The following is a 22,508-nucleotide window of genomic DNA, read 5'->3' on the forward strand; positions in this document are numbered from 1 at the left end:
TTATGACCTCTAAATATGGATTAGGTACTCCTGGTGAAAACTCAGTATCTGAATGGAGGTATACTGTTAAGTGTAAAATACCTGCCAGGTTTTGAAGATTTAGTGCCAAGGAAGTTTGTGAACTATCTCAGTAATTTATCTGTTGATGACATGTTGAAATGGTAAGATGTTAGATATAGTCATCTAAATAAAATACATTACTAAAATTAATTTCACCCATTTCTACTTTCTTCATGTGGCTATTAGAAAATCTGAGATTATGTGTAATAATTCTATAGGGCAGCACCGGTCTAGGCCTTCTGCTGAAATATTTTTAAACATACAAAAATAGGTTCTATAGGCAATAATTAGATCTGCCAGCATATTTTAGGTATTTTTCTTATATATTTTCCTTCCATCTTTTTTTTTTTTTTTTTTTGTCTTTTCTGGAGCCGCTCCCGCATGTGGAGGTTCCCAGGCTGGGGGTCTAATCGGAGCTGCATCTGCCGGCCACAGCCACAGCCACAGCCACAGCAATGCCAGATCCAAGCTGCGTCTGCGACCCACACCACAGCTCACAGAAATACTGGATCCTTAACCCACTAAACAAAGCTAGGGATTGAACCTGCAACCTCATCGTTCCTAGTTGGATTCGTTAACCACTGAGCCACGACGGGAACTCCTATTTTTCTTCCACCTTAATTCATTTTTCTTATCTCTGAATTTGATCCTTTAGTAATAGATCCTTGTTGAAAGAAAAGCTCAGTTAAGAGTAAACGCTCTTAGTATTTGCATTCTGAAATTTGTTTCCTTACATTTATAGATGCTGGTGCGAAATAATTCTTTGTAGATAACCCACCTGTTAAGTCTGATAACTTCGAAAGGTTTTCCTCATTTCCGTTGTCTTTCCATAGTTTTGTGATGTCTCATTGTTTGGTTTGTTTCCCATTTGTGCCTTGGTGTGAGTTTTCCACCTGGAGACTCACGACTTCATTTTGGGGAAATTCTCACCCATTATGACTTTGCACAAATTCCCACTAGTATCTCTATTCTCTGCTTCTGAATGTCTTTAGATAGACGTGGGACCTTGTGATCAACCACCGTGTCCCCAACCTCTTTTTTATGTTTTTCATCTCTTTTATGTTTTTCATCTTTTTTATGTTTTGCTCTTGATTGCACTTTGGGTGAATTCCCCAGCAGCCTGTGACAGTTCATGATTTTTCTGCTCTTGAATATAATTTCATATGTGGTGATTCAGAAGACTCGCTAAGATCTCAGGTATTGTGTTGTATAACATGTGTATAATAATTCACAATCTGGGAAGTGTTCTCCCCAACATCTCATCTGATCGTGAACATGACCCTGTGAGACATTATCATCTATCAGATGAAGAGACTGAGCCAGGTGATCAAGTCACTGCCCCAGATCACACAGCTTCTATGTAGGGAACCAAGATTCGAGCATGGCACACTGCCCCACTGATCCCAAGGTAAAGGTCACTTGGCTTTGTTCATCTAATGCTTTGTGGAGAGGTTGCCAGAGAAACCAGCGTTGCTGGAGCTGTACACCTTCATGTCTCCAGTTTTACATGCATTTGTCTGAAGGCATTAACATTCTCAGTTATACCTGCTTTTTTTTTATAGGGGTTCTTTCCAAGTTTCTTTTTTTCAATAATTTGCATCTACTACAAACATGATTGGCTCAGTGTTTAGAGAGTGAGCTTTCACATTGGTGTCACAGATCCCCTGCCTAGAAGAATATTGAAAGTAACATTATTAACATCAGTTTTTAAAATTTGTTAAAATGCCACTTGGCATCAGTTGTAGCTTTGTGCTGCTGCTGCTGCTGCTGCTGCTGCTGCTGCTGCTGTGTGTGTGTGTGTGTCTTTTTAGGGCCGTATCTGTAACATGTGGAAGTTCCTAGGCTAGGGGTTGAATTGGAGCTGCAGCTGCCGGCCTATACCACAGCCACAGCAACACAGGATCTGAGCCAAATCTGCGACCTACACCACAGCTCACGGCAACACTGGATCCTTAACCCACTGAGTGAGACCAGGGATCGAACCCAGTCTTCATGGATACTAGTCAGGTTCATTACTGCTGAGCCACGATGGAAACTCTTGTGCTGTTTCTTTAAAAGCCTATCAGGGAGTTTCCACTGTGGCTTAGAGGGTTAAGAACCTGACATAGTGGTCATGAGGATGCAGGTTTGATCCCTAGCTTTGATCAGAGGGTTAAGGATCCAGTGTTGCTGTGAGCTGTGGTGTAGGTTACAGATGCAAAAGTGTTGCTGTGGCTGTGGAGTAGGCTGGCAGCTGCAGCTCTGATTCTACCCCTAGCCTGGGAACTTCCATATGCCAAGGGTGTGGCCCTAAAAATTGGGGAGAGGGGGAGGAAGGCTATCAGTTACAGATGGAGGGTAGGTACCCAAGATTGAATCTGCCAAGTGGCCTGAAAAGTAAGAATGAGAGCCCAGCACTTTAGACAAGAGAGAGTCTGGTTTGTGACCAGGAGGGTCACGTCTGTAGCCATGGAAGTGAGCAAAGCCAAATGGCTCAGCTAGGCACTGTCTTCATATGCTCAGACTTTCTAAGATTTTTCTATCTCCAACTCAACTGGCTGATATGGCACAAGATCTGTGCAAGAGCTCTCTTTGCCTTCATGATAGAGAAGTTTCCATGTTCTTAGGAAGTAGTTGGTTGATTTGTGAACTAGGGAGAGCTGCATGGACATGGGGGGTTCTGACAAGAGAAAAACTGGTGGACTCTGGGTTAACAGGCAACCCTAGGGGAGAAGTGAAAGTTCCCAGTGTCCTTTTTCTTGAAGAAAAGCTTTTGTCTTTCTCAGAGACTTTATCTACTTCAGACCTGTGTTTTACATATTGCTTTATAATCTGAGTTTTAAAATGTAGCCTTATTTGCGAATTTGATCCCTGGCCCAGGAATTTCCACATGCTGTGGGTGCGGCCAAAAAAGAAAAATTTACCATTATTTTATGTGGATTTCCCGTGTATTCACATAGCGTAACTACTTTTGATCCCATTGCATTAGTAGTTCATTCATTTCCTCAAATATTTCTCTGATATTTACTGGTCCTGTGAGTTGTTTCCAGTTATTTCATATTAGAAACAGTACACAAAACTGTTTTTATGTGGTTTCTTTCTTTTAGTCTTGGTCCCCAAATTGGAATTACTGGGTCACTATATGGTCAGTCCTATGTGCCTTTTTCATATTGCCAGGTTGTTCTTTGAAAACGTTATATTAATTTATATTGTCACCAGCCCCAGCAAACAGTGGGTTTTAGGAGCTTTTAAATGTTTTTCTCATTTCATCAGATGAGACATTACCTACACCTGTTTTCTTTTCTTAAGCCAAACGTGCCAAATGTTGTTTTGCTATTTGTATTTTTTTTTTTGCCCCGGAAACTCTCTTCCTATCTTGTGTTAATTTACTAATTCGTTTCATTGTTTGAATCTTATTTATTGTCTTTAGCCAGTCAAAATAGATTGGAGTAATTGATGGATCTCATAGATCGAAGTGTATTTTCCCTATTGGCTGCAGCCTAGAAAGGAGTCAGGTGGAAGCTGTCAGGAGAGTGAGCAGGTGCTGGCCCAAGGAATGATCAAAATCAGGAAGGGGATTAGGCAGGGTGCTTGGCTGTCCAGTCAAGGCTGAGAGTGTGGGAGAGACACTGGGTGGATCATGGAAAAAGAGGAATTCATCATCAAGTTGTCAGGTCGTATCAAAAAATAGGCCAGAAATCAAAGCTAAGCTAGTAGGGGATGAAAATGTGCTTCTGCACTTGGTTTGGGCTTTCCCAGCATGCAGCTCTCGCTTTAAAGACACAAAGTGCCTGAAACACATGTTGGATCCTAGGCACCCCTGCTGCTGACCGCTGGGTCCCTGTTCTTTGCCTGGTGGTGCAATCAGTGAACGTTGATTAGCACTCTAATGTACATTGAGAACAGGGGCTCAGATCAGTTCTTGCAACACTCCTGGTTTAAAATTAGAGCAGTTATGCAGATAAATGCTCTGTGTGTGTGTGTGTGTGTGTGTGTGTATTTAAAACATATCCTCTTAGAAAATTACCTTTCCCTGCAGAGTATTGTTGGCTTATGTGGTCCTTTAATACATGTTTTCCAATTTAAATATAATTCACCAAAATATTTTCTTTCTAGTCTCCGGAGAATACAGAGGGAAAGGATGGTTCCAAAGTAACTAAACAGGAGGTAAGTGTATCTTTGATGTCCTGTATTTAATCATTAACTGGAGGTTTTAATATTGTCATGATTGTCTGCATCTGAATGAGCACTATTCTAAACAAGACTGTGGAGGAGTTCCTGCTGTGGCACAGTGGGATCTGGGAGTCGCCGAAGCGCTGGGACAAAGGTTTTTTCCCAGACCCTGCACAGTGAATTCAAGGATCTGGTGTTGCCACAGCTGTGGCACAGGTTTCCACAGTGGCTTGGTTGCAGCTGTGGTTCAGATTCATTCCCTAGCCTGGGAACTTCCTTATATGTTGCAGGGCAGCCAAAAAAGAAAGAAAAGAAAATAAAAAGTAAACAAGATTTCGGAAACCATGTAAACCAGAGATAAAAGTGAGGCTGTGTAGCCTCACTTAGCCTGGGTGGGTTTCAGCTAAGGGCACCCATGAAGCATTTTCCACTTACTCTGTGGTTTATGTTTCTACCTGTTGGTGCTGCTGTCTGTTAAAGCAGGTACTGAGAATTCTTTCTGGGCAAAGAGTGAGATAATAGGTAAATTCATCAAGGAGAACAAAGTCCACCTTTCACAGCAAGGAAATGAAAGACTGTTGATTTAAGAAATTCTTGGCTCCCAGTGAATGAACCAGAAACTATATTGGGGGTTCTGAAAATTTGCCTAAACAGAATCATCTCTAAAGTCAAAAACTACAGAAGGATGAATAAAATGTCAGTATTAAAAATTTTATTTTAATCAGGAAAATGCTTAAATCTTGGGGTAATTAGACAATACTTCTAAGAAGTTCGGTATGAAAATACAGAAAACTGAAAAGCCAGGAACTTGGATTTGACCTCGTGGTAATATCACAGACTTCTAAAGGACAAGCTAAAAAGCAAATGAGATGGTAACTGCAATGCCAGCTGTTCACTTTTGCACAGAGCTTTACAGTATGTGGACACTGCTGCTCTTAACCCTTGAACTAAGAAACTAAAAGGGGTCATGAGAGAGGCAAAAACAGTATCTAGTTACAGATTCTCAGATTGGGTGATTCATATTGTGTTAATAATTCAGAGGCTGTCATGAGACCAAAACCCCTACACAAGATTTGTACAAGGAAGTTCATTCTGCTGAGAGGAAAATCTTTAGCAGAATCTATAGAGAGATAATTGAAAAGCAGAACAAACAGAACTGCCTATAGCCAAATCCCCAACACCCATTTGCCCAGTGCTCAGTGTCTAACAGAGGTAGGGAGATAAAGTTGGTGGTCCAGAGTCAAGTCATTAAATGTCTAGAACTAACTGAACAGTGTTATCAAACCAAAATTCAGATGCTTGAATTTTCTTGAAAAATGGCAGAAACAATTTGTAGGACAGTTGGCTAAGTATATTGCACCTTAGTGTTTGTAGATTTGGGCACAGAATGCATTTGGGTTTCTCCTTAGGGACTGCTATTTAAATTGATCTGTCAGTCAGAAAACCAAGAAGCCATCACACACACAGCAGATCCTAGAGGCTGAAAACAGCCTTTCCCTTCCTTTTACACTAAAAGCCATCACGCTGGTTAGAATATATGTAAAAGATTTTTGCTTATACAACTCTCTTATGCATATTCATTTAGCCTCAGAATTTTTATTATTTCCATCTCTACATTATTATTTTTAATATTTTCATGATTATGGGTCTTATATTATTGCTAACAAAAATCATAGAAAAGACTCTTTTTCTGTTATTGAAGCCAAGACCAGATTAAAACTTGTGCTTGGCCTTCAGGACATCAACACAATTGTTTGGAAAGTTCAGTTAGTTAGTGGTGCTTTGGGGTAAGAACTGTCCATCAGTTCTTTTTTTTTTTCTTTTCCTGTCTTTCTGTCTTTTCTAGGGCCGCTTCCTGTGGCATATGGAGGTTCCCAGGCTAGGGGTCTAATCAGAGCTGTAGCCACCAGCCTATGCCAGAGCCACAGCAATGCCAGATCCAAGCCTCGTCTTCGACCTACACCACAGCTCATGGCAACGCTGGATCCTTAACCCACTGAGCAAGGCCAGGGATTGAACCCGAAACCTCATGGTTCCTAGTCAAATTTGTTTCTGCTGCACCACGACTGGAACTCCATGTCTGATAGTGCTTGATGGATTTTTTTTCCCCCTCTGAATTGACTGAATTTTCTAGTTGTGTCATTAAGTACGCGCACAGCTCTACAGTGAAGAGCTTCAGACACGATGGGAACCCTCTTTTGACAATCCTCTTCCACTCCACAGTATTTGAAGACCTTGGTGCAGAATATCATATGTGATCAATAAATGACCAAAGCAGTATGTTACAGTCATTACCATGGACAGTTTACAAAGCCCTTTTACATCCATCATTTGATCTGATCCTTAAAATTACCCTGGGATGAGGCCAGGCAGAGTACCCCTTTGAGATATCCAGAGACACCATCCAACCAAAGCAATCAAAAATGTTAGGGAGCACCTGAAGACAACAGGGTCTGCAGATGCCACGGTGAACAAAAGGAGCAAAAATCTTTGCCTTCGTGGTGCTTCCATTTTGGTGGTGGTGGGGATGGGGAGAGACAGTAAAATGAAGTGATTGGAAATCTACAATGAAGAGAAATAAAGCAGTGAGAGGAAGCTCACTGTCCTTATGTCAGAGAAGCCCTGTTTTGGTCAACAGACAGGCTGGAGTTATTATCCCCATTTTATGAGAGCAAACAAGGTTCTCAGAGAAATATATGATTTTCCCCAGGCGTCACAACTTGGAAATTGCAGACCTGAGAAAGACATCTGAGTCTTCTGACTCAAAACCTCCTGTCCTCCATGCTCTTTGGGGATCATCATAAAAATCTGGTCACCCAGTGGTGCCTTTTCTGTCTTCCTCCCCTAGCCATGGCTCTGATACACATCTCTCACCCGCCCCCCCCCCTTCCCAGTTTTGCAAAGAAGGTAATTTCTACTTAGCTCTTCGTTTGTTTTTGAAAGTTAAAAGCAACTTAGCTTGTGGATTTTGCTTGGAAGTACATGGTGAAGCTCAGAAGCATTAAGAAATCTCATAAAAATATACTTCCAGATTCCAACAGAATGGCCTGTACGTTTCAAGCAGTATTCAGTGAAGTCCAGTGATCCTGCTGGCATCTGGCCCTCCCAGGGAATTTTGTCACAGTGAGATTAGATTTCCATGTTGCTTTTGCAACCAGAACTTTAAAGTAAAAGACTCCACGTCTCTCAGAGTAGCTTTCACCATAATATTCTGCAACCCAAGGAATGATCAGTTAATCAATACATGCTTACTGAATAATTCTGTTGTGCCTGGCACCTCTGTACTGTGGTGATGACAAACCCTTACATTGTTTCTGTAACTCTTAGCAACCTGTCATTCTGAAAGCCTTCCTTTTTTTCCTGAGAACCATACTTTGGGCCACTTTTCCTGAGGATCCACAATCAACAAATTGAGAGAATTTTTTTTATTATTACTGGAGTATAGTTGATTTACCATGTTGTGTTAGTTTCAGGCATATAGAAAAGTAATTTATTTATACATACATATATATATGTATATATATTTATATATATTTATACACACATATATATGTGTGTGTGTATATATATATATATATATATATATATATATTCTTTTTAAAAAAATGTTATGGCTACACCCATGACATATGGAAGTTCCTGGCCCTGGGATTGAGTCTGAGCTGCAGCTGTGGCAATGCCAGATCCTTTAACCCACTGCTCTGGGCCAGGGATCGAACCTGCGCCTCCACAGCAACCATATTCACCAAAGTGGGATTCTTAACCCACTGCACCACAGCAGGAACTCCGCCTATATTCTTTTTTTTATTATTCCTTCCATTACAGTTTGTTATAAGCTACGGAATATAGTTCACTGTGCTATACAGTGAATTGGTGCTGTTAATTGAGAAAAATTCTTTTTTTCCATAGTAGGTCCACCCAACCACCTTGAGTCTCAAATGAATCCTTCAAATTCAGGGTGAAAAAGAGCAGTCTAGTCTATTTTATATTCAATAAATATAGCCCAGTCATTTATAGATTGGAAGGCTTGTGAAAGCTGATGAAACTTTCCGGGAAGGTGTATAGACTTGGTGCATAATTAGTACTGCTGACTGGGAGCGAACATTTGTCTTAGCCTCCACTGCCTGCAGTGAAGAACAAAGTCCCTTAGGATGGTTACTGAAAAGGGACATTTAAGAGAAGCCTTTTTTTTTTTTTTTTTTTTTTTTTTTTAATCTATAGCATAGCAAGAAGAGCTGGTAAATTTTAGGCAGGAAATAATAAAATGACTTTACAGTAAAAGATGTGTTTTTTTAAAGACAGGTCGGTTTAGACAGCCTGAACAGCAGCCTTGGGTTTTGCATTACTTTCCTAGACTTTTTATTTTGAAATTCTTGTGTTAGACCTGAATCGGGAAAGGAAGGTGAGTCCTCTGGGGAGGAACAGCTTCCAGGCCCCCCAGAACTGTGCTTTGGTTGGAATGTGTGTCTGGAAATACGTGTGTGTGGGGGGGATAAGCTCTAACATCACTGCCTCTTCAGCCTGTGTGCCTGGAGAGGAGGGAGGGGCTTCCCCTCAATGAGATCTTACTCCAGACAACTCATTGGTAGATAGGGAGGCAGTTATAAGTGATAGTTAATGTGTTTGCCCCCTTTCAGCCCCCAAACTGGAGAGCAAGCGAGTAGTGTCCTTGACAAGTTCACACTCACTGTCCGTGTCTGGGGCTACCCCATCCCCCTCACCTCCACGTTTACTGAGGGTCCCATAAACGTTGGAGCTTCAGAAATGCAAGAGAAGGTGGTTCCATGCAGAAGGGGTCCAGACATGAGACACAGGGGAGGGGAGACCAACGTGGTACACGTCAGGGGACGCCCAGGGCACAGGGATTCAGACAGGATCCATTTGCCCCTCTTTAGCAGAGAGGCTGCCAGCTGTCCTCTCGGAGGGAGGGCATCCTTCTGAGCACTCCTGCTGGCTGCACTTCATGGGTGAAGTGGGGTGGCTTGTCCTTGAGGCCACACAGAAGCCTTAAGACAAGCTCTGTTTGGTAACTGGAGGGTCCTCCATGCCCCTTCCTGCTCTGAAAGCACATTGAAGAAGCACAACATACCCATTTGCTGCCCATTTAATTGCTATTGTGATGCCTTTTCTTTGGAGATACCCAATTCATGTGGTTAAATTAACCATCCTGGGATTGGGATTGCATCGCAGTATTGGGGTTCAGGTTCCCAGAAAGAATGCCCCTGTGATAATCCAGCAGACCCCGTGGTATTTTCCTGTGGAATGTCTGCTCCAGGCACCCCTCCATGCTGTGTATCCAGCTTTGCACATTCTTACCCTCCAGTCCAACTCCAGGCTATCCATGAGACCCTAGGGTTAAAGTTATCCACTTAATTATCCATTATTCATCTCTTTCTATAGTTTAAAGAAACATGAGTTTAGCTTCCTCTGGATATTTTCAGCTAGAATGTTCCTAGATGTGGAGGTGACAAGAACTATGTCTTCCACTTTGGCCTTGACCAGCTGACCTAGACTGACCTAAGAATCCCATGATGCCTTGCAGTCATGGCAGGGCACCTGCTCACTATTTTGCTGACCCCCTTAAAAGATACTTTGAAACATTTAAGCTATTGTCCTGAGGCAGAGTCTGCCTAAGGCAGCAAATAAAGGAAAAGCTTGAGTTCATTTTTTTCAGCCAATATTCTTGCATATCTGCTATATGTTAGGTGGTAAGCTATTCTGCTACTAAAGATAGAGCAGTGAATAAAACAGACAAAAGTAGGGAGTATTTACTTCTGTAACATGTTTAAAGAACGGCATTTGTACTTTTAGAAAGTGAAATCCCGTGGGGATCTATCTTTTACTGATGGGAAGAGGATATATTCATTGATTCTGTAGGCTTTTTTTTTTTTCTGAAATACCTACAACAGTTGTGCTCTTAGAAATATCCTTTGCAGCCTTTTTGTTTTTGGTGTGTTTTTTTTGTTTGTTTGTTTGTTTGTTTGGTGTTAACCTGCACCATCCCTGAAGAAGAGATTTCCTTGAAAAATCACAATCTCAACATAGTTTCTCCAAATTTGTAAACTTCCGAATGAAAACGTGAGTGAGCTTTTTATACTCTTTAGGTCTTTAAATACCTGCCTTTCATAAAGAAACGTGTTTATTTTGTCACAGGTAAGGGAGACTCTTGTTAACTGCCTCAGATTTGTCGTCATTCTCCTTTCTAATATAGCAACAAGGCAGAGGACTCCTGCTATTTCGGTTTCTGCACCATTATATAAGTCTCTTTTTGTATTCATTTATAAGCTTCGTTCCGTGGGCAGGGAATGCAAGTCAGACTGGAACTGGCTCCTAAATAGCACCTCCATGCTCCTGCTGCCAGTTTTATCACAAAGGTCGATTATAGTTTGAGTCGGGGTCCAAATGCATCTTCCTTGCCTTGCCCTCCCCACCACACCCCCACTACAAAAGGCCATGGGCACCTGCACCTCTTTAAAAACACTTCCTCTCAGTTTCCCAGTGCCCAAGGCTCTTGGGGTGCTTTGCTGTGCTCACCTGGAGAAGGTAATGCTACTCATGCATTCTGTTCTTTCAATGAAGTAAGACAGTAAGATTGAATGTTTAAAGGTCAACTTGGTTGTGTATAATTACCAACAACAGATTTTTTTTTTTTTCATTTCCTTTGTAGCCCACCAGACGGTCTGCCAGGTTGTCAGCGGTGAGTACTCTGGAACCTATTGTTAGTTCTTATGAACAAACCTTCCCTCTGCCTGGAGCAAAGCAGCAGAAGGAAGATTATGTTGGTATTTCCCTTGAGTTTTTTTTTTTTTTCTTTTTTGGAAATCCCCTGGGTCGTAATTTCTAGCAACTTTGACCAGTGTTGCCAAGCAATTCACTTGATGAGAGGTTTTGGAGAGAAACAGTGCCAGCCCCATTGGCGGGAATGCAAACTCGGGGAGTTGTTTGATATTGCTGGATCCGTGTGACAAAAGAAGCACATTAAGGGGTTCCCGTGGTGGTGCAGTGGGTTAAGAATCTGACTGCAGTGGTTTGGGTGGCTGCAGAGGTGTGAGTTCTATCCCTGGCCCGGTGACATGGATTAAAGGATCCAGCATAGGTCACAGCTGTGACTCAGATTCAGTCCTTGACCCAGGAACTCCATAAAATTTTAAAAAAGAGAGAGAGAAGCACCTGAAACAAAATCCTAGTCTTGCATTCTATCCCCGATGTGCTAAAGGAGACAGGAATTCTGGTTCTTTCTCATACCTTAGAATGTGCTGAAAGTTGTCTGAATCCACACACTCTAGCCTCACTTCAGAACCGGAGAATCTTTGAGAAAGTAATGATTCCCAGTTTGCTACTTGGGGTCTCCCTCTGTGGGCCAGACAAGGGTTAAGATCATTGCAGCTGGAGTGGGCAGGTGTGAGCAAGCCTTAGCCCAACATGCCCGGCCCTTCTCACCACGCTGTGCTCCTGCCTGGCTCCACCGCTCCTTGCTGCTGTTCTGCTCATGTACCAACCAGTCCTTCTCTTCCAAGTCTGGTCAGCCTGGCTCTCTGGTGGGAGACTTTGGTTAATTTCCCTGGGTTGCCCACTGCCATGTAGGGGGGAAGGCATGGACCTCTTGGCCAACGGCATGGATGCCCAGACTGGATGGCACAGGACCTGCAAGATACTTGGGCCTCCAGGGAAGCATGGATTTCCTCCTCAGCCCACACCTGGGCCTGGCACAGTGTAGGGAATCCAAGCAGAAATGGGTAGTGGAAACTAGTTTTACAAATTAAAAAACCAAACAAAAAAAACCAAAAAAAAACCACATGAGTTCCTGTCATGGCTCAAACGTGACTAGTACCCATGAGGACTGACACAAGTTCAATCCCTGGCCTCACTCAGTGGATTAAGGATCTGGCATTGCTGTGGCTGTGGTGTAGGCCTGAGGCTACAGCTCTAATCCGACCCCTAGCCTAGGAACCTCCATATGCTGCAGGTGCAGCCCTAAAAACTGACAACAACCAAAAAACTGTTTCTGGCTTTTCTTCTCAATATATTTTTGCTAAAGCTTATTTCTGTTTAAAAGAAAAGAAAATAAATGGATATGAAGATCACTCACAAGTTCAGAAGAATAGCCACGTTCGGGTTGCATGAGCCAGTGTTTCACATGAGCCCCAGTATCAGAGTCACAGGAAATGAAGGCCTGGGAGGTGTGGCTGTGATTTCCCAGTTAAACCAGATTCTGCCCAAACCCCTCAAAGTCAGTGTGCTTGTCCAGGAGTAATTTTCACCATGGTAGAGAAGTTATGCTCTACTTCTTTTTAAAATTTCACTGTAGATTATACTGAAAGCCATATCTAGTCTATCTGGGGGTAGGCTTTTTAAGTCAAAAATCAAAATTTAGGAGCTACTGTCGTGGCTCAGCGGAAACATATCTGACTAGTATCCATAAGGAGATAGATTCTGTCCCTGGCATCGCTCAGTGGGTTAAGGATCCATCATTGTCGTGGCTGTGGTATAGGTCAGCATCTACAGCTCCGATTTGACCCCTAGCCCGGGAACCTCCATATGCTGTGGGTACAGCCCTAAAAAGACCAAAAAAAATAAATAAATCAGAATTTAAAAGAAGGGCTTTCCTGAGCACCAGGATCCAGCAACAAAAGCCCCTTCCACTGACATCATTACCTGTGATGCTGAAACAGAGCCTCCTCAGAGGCTAGTGGGATTACAGGCTACAAAATCTCATCATTTCCCATCCCATCAAAACACAAATGTTGAGTTTGGGGGAAAGGTCTGTCTTATAGAAAATAATATGAAAGTAAAATGTTTGCTGTAAATCGAGGAAACAAGAGCATGCTGATCCCTCCGTGGTGCAGCAGGTTAAGGATCCGGCATTGTCTCTGCTGGGGTGCAGGTTCCATCCCCAGCCAGGTGCAGTGGGTTAAGGATCTGGGGTTGCCGCAGCTATGGCAGAGCTTATAGATGCAGCTCACATTTGATCCCTGGCCTGGAATTTCCATATGGCTCAGGTGTAGCTGAAAAAGAAAAAATATATATCGAAGCCCCAAATTTTATTTTATTTTATTTTTTATTTTTTGCCATGTCTACACTATGCGGAAGTTCCCTGGCCTGGGGTCGAATTCACACCACACCAGGCTACCAGGGAACTCCTAAAATTTTTTAAATCGTAAAAATTGAGGAGCTATGCAAGCTGATACATTTGGGGAGCAAACTGCAAATTTCAGGTGGTCAGAAGATTAATAAAAACAGCCCCTACTCTTTAGGCTCAGTTTGCTTTTTTGATTTGAGAAGTCATGTCTAATGGCCAGTCTTTGAGAAATGAATTGACTACAATTTCAGTTTATGCCCTTGATGGAAAGGGCCAAGTTCAATATCATCCTGAACACCTGGAGGCATTGGAAAGGAATGTGGTGTGTTTTTCTCTGCAGGCGGGGACTCCAGCCAGAGTTTTCTATTTAAAGACCATTCTCCCCAGTGCCAGGAGAGACATACACTTATTTTTTCCTTGCTCGATGAGAGAAATATTTACCCTGAGGTTGCTAGAGAAAAGCCTGGGTGTCAGCTTCCTCAGCGCCTCTGAGACCCATCCCAGACCCCTAGGAAGCAGCTGGGCTGAAGCCCTGGGTGGAAGGGCCTGGGGCTAGGGAGCAGGTGGGCTCTGCACCCAGAAGTGGAAGGAAGCACACAAGGCCAGAGAAAAATAGTTGCCTGGTGGGCTCTTTGGCTCATCAGGTCTGGGAGAGGTCTGGGAGCTAACACTGAATCATTATAATTGTGCTCTTAATAATAAGCTCTAGGGGCAGATAGCCTTGGGCCCGGGTGAACAGGAGATTCTCACCTTCAGCTGCCCTTGGAGGAGGGAAGTAGGGAGAAGCTTGGTTACAGGACCTTGAAACCTGCATCAGAGGCAGAAGGATTTGGAACTGGTTTTGAAATACTTCCCAGGCAGCCGCCATCATTCCTGAGTGGCCTCTGCCTGTCGTGGTGCTAGAATTTCTGGACTGTGGGGAGGGCCGGTGTGACCAAAGTCATGGAGTCATTTGGCCGAGGGCCTGAGTCATTCCTCTTGCTGCTGTGCTGTGATAAAAGGAAGTACAGAGGCATCTGGCGTAGAAGCTCCAACCTGTTCCCAGAGAGTGTTCTAGACCCAGAATCATGAGTTGGCTTTCAGATCTCACCTCTGTTCACTTGAGAACCCAGGATGAAAATAGTTCTGAAATGTGAGATCATTATGCTGCTACCTGATGCTGAAAATAGGATGAGTTTTTTTTTTTTTTTTTAATGAATGACGGCATAGTCCAAACGGACTGTTGTCTTTGGCAGTCCTGTGTTCCTCTGGGTGCCCAGGGTTGGCTTTTCCAATATTTGTATCATTTATCTTTGCAGAAACCTGCTCCACCAAAACCTGAACCTAAACCAAGAAAAACATCTGCTAAGGTAAGAACTGCTCCCTCCCCGACCTTGGCTTTTTCATCAGTGAATAAGTTACAGTTCCACATCCCAGAGTTGCCTGAGGAAAGATCATATTTAACAATTTGGGTTCCAAGTTCCCATTGTAGCTCAGTGGCTTGAGAACCTGATGTAGTGTCCGTGAGGATGTGGGTTCGATCCCTGGCCTCACTCAGTAGGGCAAGGATCTGGCATTGCTATGAGCTATGGTATAGGTTGTTGCAGATGCAACTGAGACCTGCTGTTACTGTGGCTGTGATGTAGGCTGGCAGCTGCAGCTCCGATTCCACCCCTAGCCTGGAAACTTCCATATGTCCAGGGTGTGGCCATAAAAAAAAAGACAAATAAAAAATGATTCAGGCTCAACGCATGGACCAGAAAACTTACCATAGGCACAGACAGGCTTCCTCAGGAGGCAGAGAGCAGTGTTAGGCTTTACCAGGAGTGTGTTGTCCATTTGGTCCACGAAGCAGAGGAAGTTGGAGCATGTGGCTCTGAGATGCCTCAAGTCCAGGGCAGGGTTTGGTAGCTGCCTTCTGTGGTTTACTGCCTTTGCAGTTAAACTACTTTCACAGTTGACCCAATGCTGGGACAGGGTGAGCCAGGCTGGGCGACACTGCTGCCCACAGCTGGGGGGATTGGGAGAAGCTTCTGACTTCATATAACTGGTCTGAGGAGGCTGGACTGATATGCCTAGTAATGATCGGAGAACAATGAATGCCAGCAGGTCAATACCAGCCAACAGTTATAAGGCCCTTAGCCTGTGCCACGCCCTGTACTGATTGCTTCTCGCGTGTAACCCTCACAGCAGTCCTGTGGAGGTGGGTGCACATATCCTGTTTTGCAGACGAAGTAACTGCAGCACAGAGTTATTAAGAAATGTACCCCCTCACATGGCTTTTCTGTGCCCTGCCCTTCAGAGCGACCTTCCTTGTGGAGTGTTTGAAACAATGTGTATTGTGGTGAGAGTAGGTGATTCTGAAGTGGAGCTCAGTTACGTGGCTGGCTGGGTCTTAAAATCAGGCATTCTTCTTCCTCTGGGCCTTCTTTGTCTTTCTTTCTTTCTTTCTTGCTTTCTTTCTTTCTTTCTTTTTTTCTTTCTTTTTCTTTCTTTCCTTTTTTGGGATCTGAAAATTAGAGGTATGCTTTTATTTTAATTTTATCTATTTATTTAATTTCTTAATTGAAGTCTCTTGATGGACAGTGTTGTGTTCATTTCTGCTATGCAGCAAAGTGACTCAGTTATACATAGATATACATTCTTTTTTGTATTCTTTTTATCACAGTTTATCTAAGGATATTGAATATAGTCCCGTGTTCTATGGTAGGGCCTTGTTGTTTATCCTGGGCCTTCATCCTCAAGGGCTTTCTCAGCTTTCTTGTCACTTAAGCCCCAGGCCCCCACGTGCATTGTTTCTCTTGCTGGAAACTGCCCTGCCTTCACCACATCCCCTCGTTGCTGCCTGCCCACGGCAGGACCACTTCTGGCTTTAGCAAGAGAGAGGCTCACCAAACAGGCACGTAGGCAGAATCATCACTTTCCCAGGAGGGATAGTCCAGTGGACTTTCTAAGCCACCTGTTAACGTTTTCATGGAGCCTCAGTGCCACTCACTGAAAGCTCAGAGAAACTGGGTTTCCATTTCCCCTTAAAAGCCACCCTGTTGGCCCTGGTCATGCTTCTTCCTGCGTTTTGGTTGGAGGCTGGTGAGTTTAGCCAACACTACAGCACATCTGACACACTCCGTTTCCCTGTGCTTTCTTTGATCCTCTGTTAGAAAGAACCTGGAACAAAGATGAACAAAGGTGCTAAAGGGAAGAAGGAGGAAAAGCACGAAGCTGGAAAGGAAGGTACTGCACCATCTGAAAATGGTGAAACTAAAGCTGAAGAGGTACTTTCCTTAACCACCTCCCACTGATTGAATCAGTGTCTTGAAAGCAATTGCTCGATCCTCCAGCCGGCGTTCCCACGTTCATCATGTCTCTCTATTGCCTGTAATGTTATTGCAGATCCACATCTCTCGCTCAGCTGTTAATGTGTCAGCCTCCAGAGGTACCCCACCCAGCACACTGTCAGTAAAGGGGCAGATTGAAACAGTGCGAGTTAAGGGTATAGTAGACAATTCCGCATGTTTGCAGTGACTAGCATCAGATAGGAGTGTGGTGGTGTGGTTTGTTTTTTGTTGTTTTTTTTTTAATGACCAACAGCGGGAGCTTGCAGGTAAAGCTGCTGTGGTTGTTTGCAAAGCAGAAAGCAATACATGCAGCCAAGTGTTTGTATAATATATTCCTGCCTTGCCTGTTTTTACACCCAGAGTTGAAGTAGGTTTTGCAGGAGAGCTGCTCAAAAACAGGTGTTCCGGAGAGTGTGTGTTGGGTGGGGTGGACGGGAATGTTTCTCAGGCTTTTCAGTAGGTTTAATAGTAACGATCTCTCTCTTGTTTTCCTTTCTTTTTTTTCACAGGCACAGAAAACTGAATCTGTAGCTAACGAGGGCGAATGAATTGTCATGAAAATTGGGGTTGATTTTATGTACCTCTTGGGACAACTTTTAAAAGCTATTTTTACCGAGGATTTTGTAAATGCTAATTTTTTTAGGACTCTACTAGTTGGCATACAAAAATATATAAGGATGGACATTTTACCTTCTCGTAGTCATGCTTTTTGGAAATTTCCATCATCCTGGAGTAAAATAAATATCAATTTCATATTGGAAGCTGTCTGTAAGATTGATTCAGCATTCCATGCACTTGCTTTAAAAATGTAGTCCTGTGCATACAGTGGTGTTTTTACTGTGCGTATTTGAATTTTTTCATGCAGTTTTTCTAGAGCAATAATCAGTGGTGCTTTTGTACCTAGGTTTTATGTGATTTTAATGAAACATGGATAGTTGTGGCCACCTGCTGACTATTTGTGGTTTAAAATAAAAGGTTTTCTTGCCTGCAAAATACCTGCCTCTAAGTAGTGTCTTTGCTCAGTTTTAGACAGTGTTTCATTTTATTGCGGCAGAAGATGTAAAGAATTTCTCCAGTCTGTCCCATGATGGGCTCTCTAATAAGTCAAACAGGATTGTTTCTTAATTTTCTGGCCTTTGAAAATGTCATTTTCATAAAGTTATCTAGGAGTGCCAATGTAAAAGAATTACACCTAATATACTTTGTACCAGAAGTGCCCAGCGATAGTTACCATACAATAAGACTTAATAAAACACTATTTGTTGAAATCCTTATAAATAGGAAAGTGGTCCGCTAAACCCAAACTAGTGAAAGACCATAAACAAGAATTCAGCCTTCACAATATTCCCAGGTTCAAAATAATAAAAAGTTACACTTGTGTCAAAATATTTTCCCACTGGTTACAATTTTCAAAGCTCTTTACTGGCATGAGCCCACTGCAGCCTTGTGTCAACCTAAGACAGTTGGGCTAGGTATTATTGGAGCTGCTTTCTAAGCTAAGAAATAGAATATGTACTTTGCTTCAGGCCCAGAGGAAGGAGAAAAATGGGGACTTGAACCTGGTCTTTGGGATAGCGTCAGTCTTAGTCTGTTCAGGCTGCTATAACGAAATACCACAGATAGGGCGGCTTATAAACAACAAATTTCTTCCTCACAGTTCTGGAGCCTGGAAGTCTGAGATCAGGGTTTAGAAGGACAGGGGCAGGGTCCTCTTCAGGCCTCAGATGGGGGAGCGGCTGTGGATCTCTTTTCTAAGAATGCTAACGGCCTTCCCGAGGGTGCCAGGCTCACAACTTAAGACCTTCCGAAAGGCCTCACCTCCTAACACCATCATCTTTGGCAGTTAGGATTTCAACATAGGAACTTCGGAAGAACATAAACCTAGCAGTATCCTCCTGTTTCTGGAAGGACATAGCAGTCCCAGGAGCAGAGGAGCTGTTTTATAAATGCACATATTTTTTTTTGTTGTTTGTTTGTTTGCATTCCTGAGAAGTTTGGTAACTTCATGGACATCCCAGAAAAGCTGACATCTGCATATGGCTCTTAGATGAAGACTTGAATCTTTTAAGATGGAGAATAATTATTGCCTGGGCTGCTCAGGAACTCTTGTAAAAAGGTGGCGGCAGTTCCTCTGGGCCTTTGATGCGCTTCTGTTTTGGTTCTGAGCAAAAATAAGCTCCCTTCTCGGGTGGATGTTTTGGGGTCAGAATTCACACCTGTGTCATTATCCTAAGTTTGCCATTAATCTCTGGCAGATATCAACCACATTAGGTACAGAATAATCTCATTTATAGTTTCTTTGCCTTCTGATTCTGAAATGTATCTTATTAACTCATGAGTGTTAGCTATACCCCAAACCACTTTTGCCCCAAAGAAAAATAGCTGCTGTCCTGTGAACACTTTACAAAGATATTTTCAACGTGAAGATGGTACACAGTTGAAGTTCATTCCTGGCTAGCTTCCAATTCAGAAGTAGAGTATAAACTTCCTAGGTTTACTTTTTTAAAAATTACAGAAGTGATACAGGCATTTTTTTTTTTAAACAGCAGAGATTACAATGATATGTAAGTTAAAAAATCGAAGTCCCTTTTTCACCATCCCTTTCTCTCAAAGGTGATCACTGCCCACCATTTTCTTTATTTTCCTATGTCCACGTGTGTATATGTACACACATTTGTACATGTACATATACACAATTTTTAAAAGAGGGAATCTATACATTCTATTTGGAATTTAAGTCAACTGGTAAATCTTGGAGATAAAGATTAGTACTGCAGGGCTGCCATTGGTACTGCAGTAAAACAGTCTTGTACACACAGCTTTGCCTACTCATATATTTTTACTAATTAAATAATTTCCTAGAAGTGGAATGTCCGATCATAGGAAATATACATTTGATGTTTTGACGATTGCCAAAAAAATGGTTCTCACCCACTTCCATCAACAGCACATAAATGCCATCACTTCCTGCCTTTGTCAGCACTCTTTGTTTTGGTCAGTCTCGTAAATGAAAACTAAATGCTTTACTGTTTTAAATTTAAATTTATTTTATCACTATTACTAAACATATGAGCTTTTCATGTTTAATGTCACCTGAATTTTTTCTTTGAATTGAGATGGTTTTCTCTTTTCCTGTTGGGAAATCAGTGCGTTTTTTTGTTTTTTTTTTCTTTTTTTGCTTTTTAAGGCTGCACCTGCGGCATATGGAGGTTCCTGGGCAAGGGGTCGGATCAGAGCTATAGCTGCTGGCCTACACCATAGCCACAGCAACACAGGATCTGAGCCGTGTCTGCGACCTACAACACAGCTCATGGCAACACCAGATCCTTAACCGACTGAGTGGGGCCAGGGATTGAACCCTCATCCTCATGGTTCCTAGTCGGATTTGTTTCCACTGCACCACAACAGGAACCTCAATGCATTTTAAGTCATTATTTTACAATGACCATTGATGCCGTTACTTTTAGTTGAAACACAAAGATCAGAGGTTCTGTATGGTATTTGTCTCTTAAAGTTTATTGGTATCACTGTCATACTGACAAAGCAAGGGAATACTACAAAGCAAACAGCTACCAAAATAACCCAGGAGCCCTGCATTGGTTCCCTAGAACATGAAGACCTGACAGCTACACTGCCTGCAGATGCAAGGAAGTTTTGGGAATCCCATCCATTGCACACTGCTTACTCCTTTGGTGGGTATGTACATTAGAAAAATACATGTTCTCCAAAATACTTGTCTGCTAATATGTTGCCAAATCCTAGCAACTCTAGGAATCTATGGTGACTTTGAGTCAAGTGGTGCCTCCCTGCAGTTGAGCAGCGCACGGCTTGTCCAGTTGTATGTGGTAGTCCTGACATTCTCCCTGAGGCTGGCCCATGGGTTGTGGTGAAGGAAGAGTGGGCTTCCAGGAGCAGGGAGCTCTGAAATTCCCAAGTTTACATTCTGTGAAAAGATAGTGTAAACTAAAAATCAAGATACACTGGTCCAACAGTAGGTGGACTATTTCATAAAATCTTGAATGTGCATTTACATAATTAAGGAGTTTTGAAACTTGGTTATAAAATGAAGATTTTCTTCCTGTCCCCCAATTTTAGGGGACATCACCCTTGGCTAGACAACAAGTGCCATCCCTCAGGTTGCCAGTCCCAGCAAGCCTACGGAGGTCATCCAATTCATAGCATTCACCTGTGCTAAGGTGTCTCTTCTTTTATTTTTTAATTTTTTTATTAAGTTATAGTTGATTTACAATGTGGTGTCAATTTCTGCTGTACAGCAAAGTGACCCAGTCATATATATATATATACATTCTTTTTCTCATGTTATCTTCCATCATGTTCTATCACAAGGGATTGAATAGAGTTCCCTGTGCAGTAGGGACCTCATTGCTTATCCATTCTACATGCAATCATTTGCATCTACTAACCCCAAACTCATAGTCCATCCCACTCCCTCCCCCTCCCCTTTGGCAACCACAAGTCTGTTCTCTATGTGAGTCTATTTCTGTTTCTTAGATTCATTTGTGTCATATTTTAGAGTCCACATATAAGTGGAGTCTAAATATCATATGGTATTTGTCTTTCTCTTTCTGACTTACTTCACTTAGTGTGAGAATCTCTAGTTGCATCCATTTTGGTGCAAATGGCATTATTTTGTTCATTTTTATGGCTCAGTGGTATTCCACTGTATATATGTTTCACATCTACTTAATCCACTCATCTATTGATGGTCACTTAGGTTGTTTCCATGTCTTGGCTATTGTGAATAGTGTAAAGCAGCATCTTTGAAGAAGGGTTTGGAAGCTCCTCAAAAAGTTAAATATCTCTGAAATTCTACTCCTCAGTATATAGCCCCAGGAGAATTGAAAACACATATTCACTCAAAAACGTGTGCATGAAAGTTTATAGCAGTTGTTTTTTATTTTCCAGAAAGTTGAAAAATCCAGATGTCTATTCATGGATGAGTCCATTCACTGAACATCTCAGTGGAATATTATTCAGCCATAAAAATGACTGAAATACTGGTTCAGACCACTACAAAGTTGAACCACAATAACATCATGCTAGTGAAAGAAGGCAGTCACCAAAATCACTTAGTATATGATCACATGCATATGAAATGACGCAAACTGGCAAATTCACAATGGCAGAAAGTAGATTCATGGTGACCAGAAGGAAGGGGGAGGGGAGAGTGGGAAGTGACTGACAATGGGTACAGAGTTTTTTGGGAATGATGAAAAGTTCTGGAATTAGCTGTGATGGTTGCATATCCTTGTGACTCCACTAAAAACCACCAACTTGTACACTTTTTAAAGTGGCATTTATAAAGATATTGAAAGCACAGGTCTTAGAATCAGAAGGTCTGGGTTTAAATCTCAGCACCACTTCTCACTAATTGCATGGACCAGACAGGTCATTTAACTTCTGCCTCTCATTCTCTCATCCTTAGAGCAGAGATAATATCTGTTTGACAAAGCTGTTAGGTTGAATGAAATAGTCACTCTGAAATCACATCCCAAGAATGCCTAAAATGCAGTAGGTTTTCTGTAAATGCCAACTGAGTGGAAATTGGCCTTGTAGATACGCTCTTGTAGATACGCTCTGATGAGCATGTGTCAGGTCTGTCTGTCCTAGCAGTCAGCCTTGGGTCAGTGAGTCTCCTCTCAACAGTGTGAAAGGAAGAATTGTGGTTCATATCAAAAGCACTAGCATGTAATGGTTAAGCTTGTGAACTTGGAAACTGGACTGCTTGGGTTCAAATCCTGTCTTTGTTTCTTACTGGCTGTATGACCATAAATAGATTACTCAGTCTGTCTGTACTCTGTGTATCTTAGAGGTTCCATCCATAAATGAGAATAAAAATAGCAATTACTTTATAGGGTGTTACAGGTGTTCAGTGGTCCCAA

The 22,508-nt window shown here is 42.3% G+C and overlaps 1 protein-coding gene across 6 annotated transcripts in view; it reads left to right on the forward strand.

The window, feature by feature from the left end:
- Positions 1 to 17,598, forward strand: part of HMGN3 (high mobility group nucleosomal binding domain 3) — a 32,998-nt gene extending 15,400 nt beyond the window's left edge. Inside the window, exons 2-7 of one of the 6 annotated variants that reach the window (XM_005659421.3) lie at positions 4,156 to 4,206; positions 10,880 to 10,909; positions 14,590 to 14,640; positions 16,429 to 16,542; positions 16,661 to 16,760; positions 17,115 to 17,598. In XM_005659421.3, coding sequence (XP_005659478.2) covers positions 4,156 to 4,206; positions 10,880 to 10,909; positions 14,590 to 14,640; positions 16,429 to 16,542; positions 16,661 to 16,760; positions 17,115 to 17,128 — 360 coding nt within the window. In that variant the 3' untranslated portion in view covers positions 17,129 to 17,598. The other 5 variants (XM_005659422.3, XR_001306102.2, NM_001244502.1 and 2 more) reach the window with 5 other exon arrangements.

Source organism: Sus scrofa, chromosome 1 (genome assembly GCF_000003025.6).
Source record: "Sus scrofa isolate TJ Tabasco breed Duroc chromosome 1, Sscrofa11.1, whole genome shotgun sequence".
NCBI lineage: Eukaryota > Metazoa > Chordata > Mammalia > Artiodactyla > Suidae > Sus > Sus scrofa.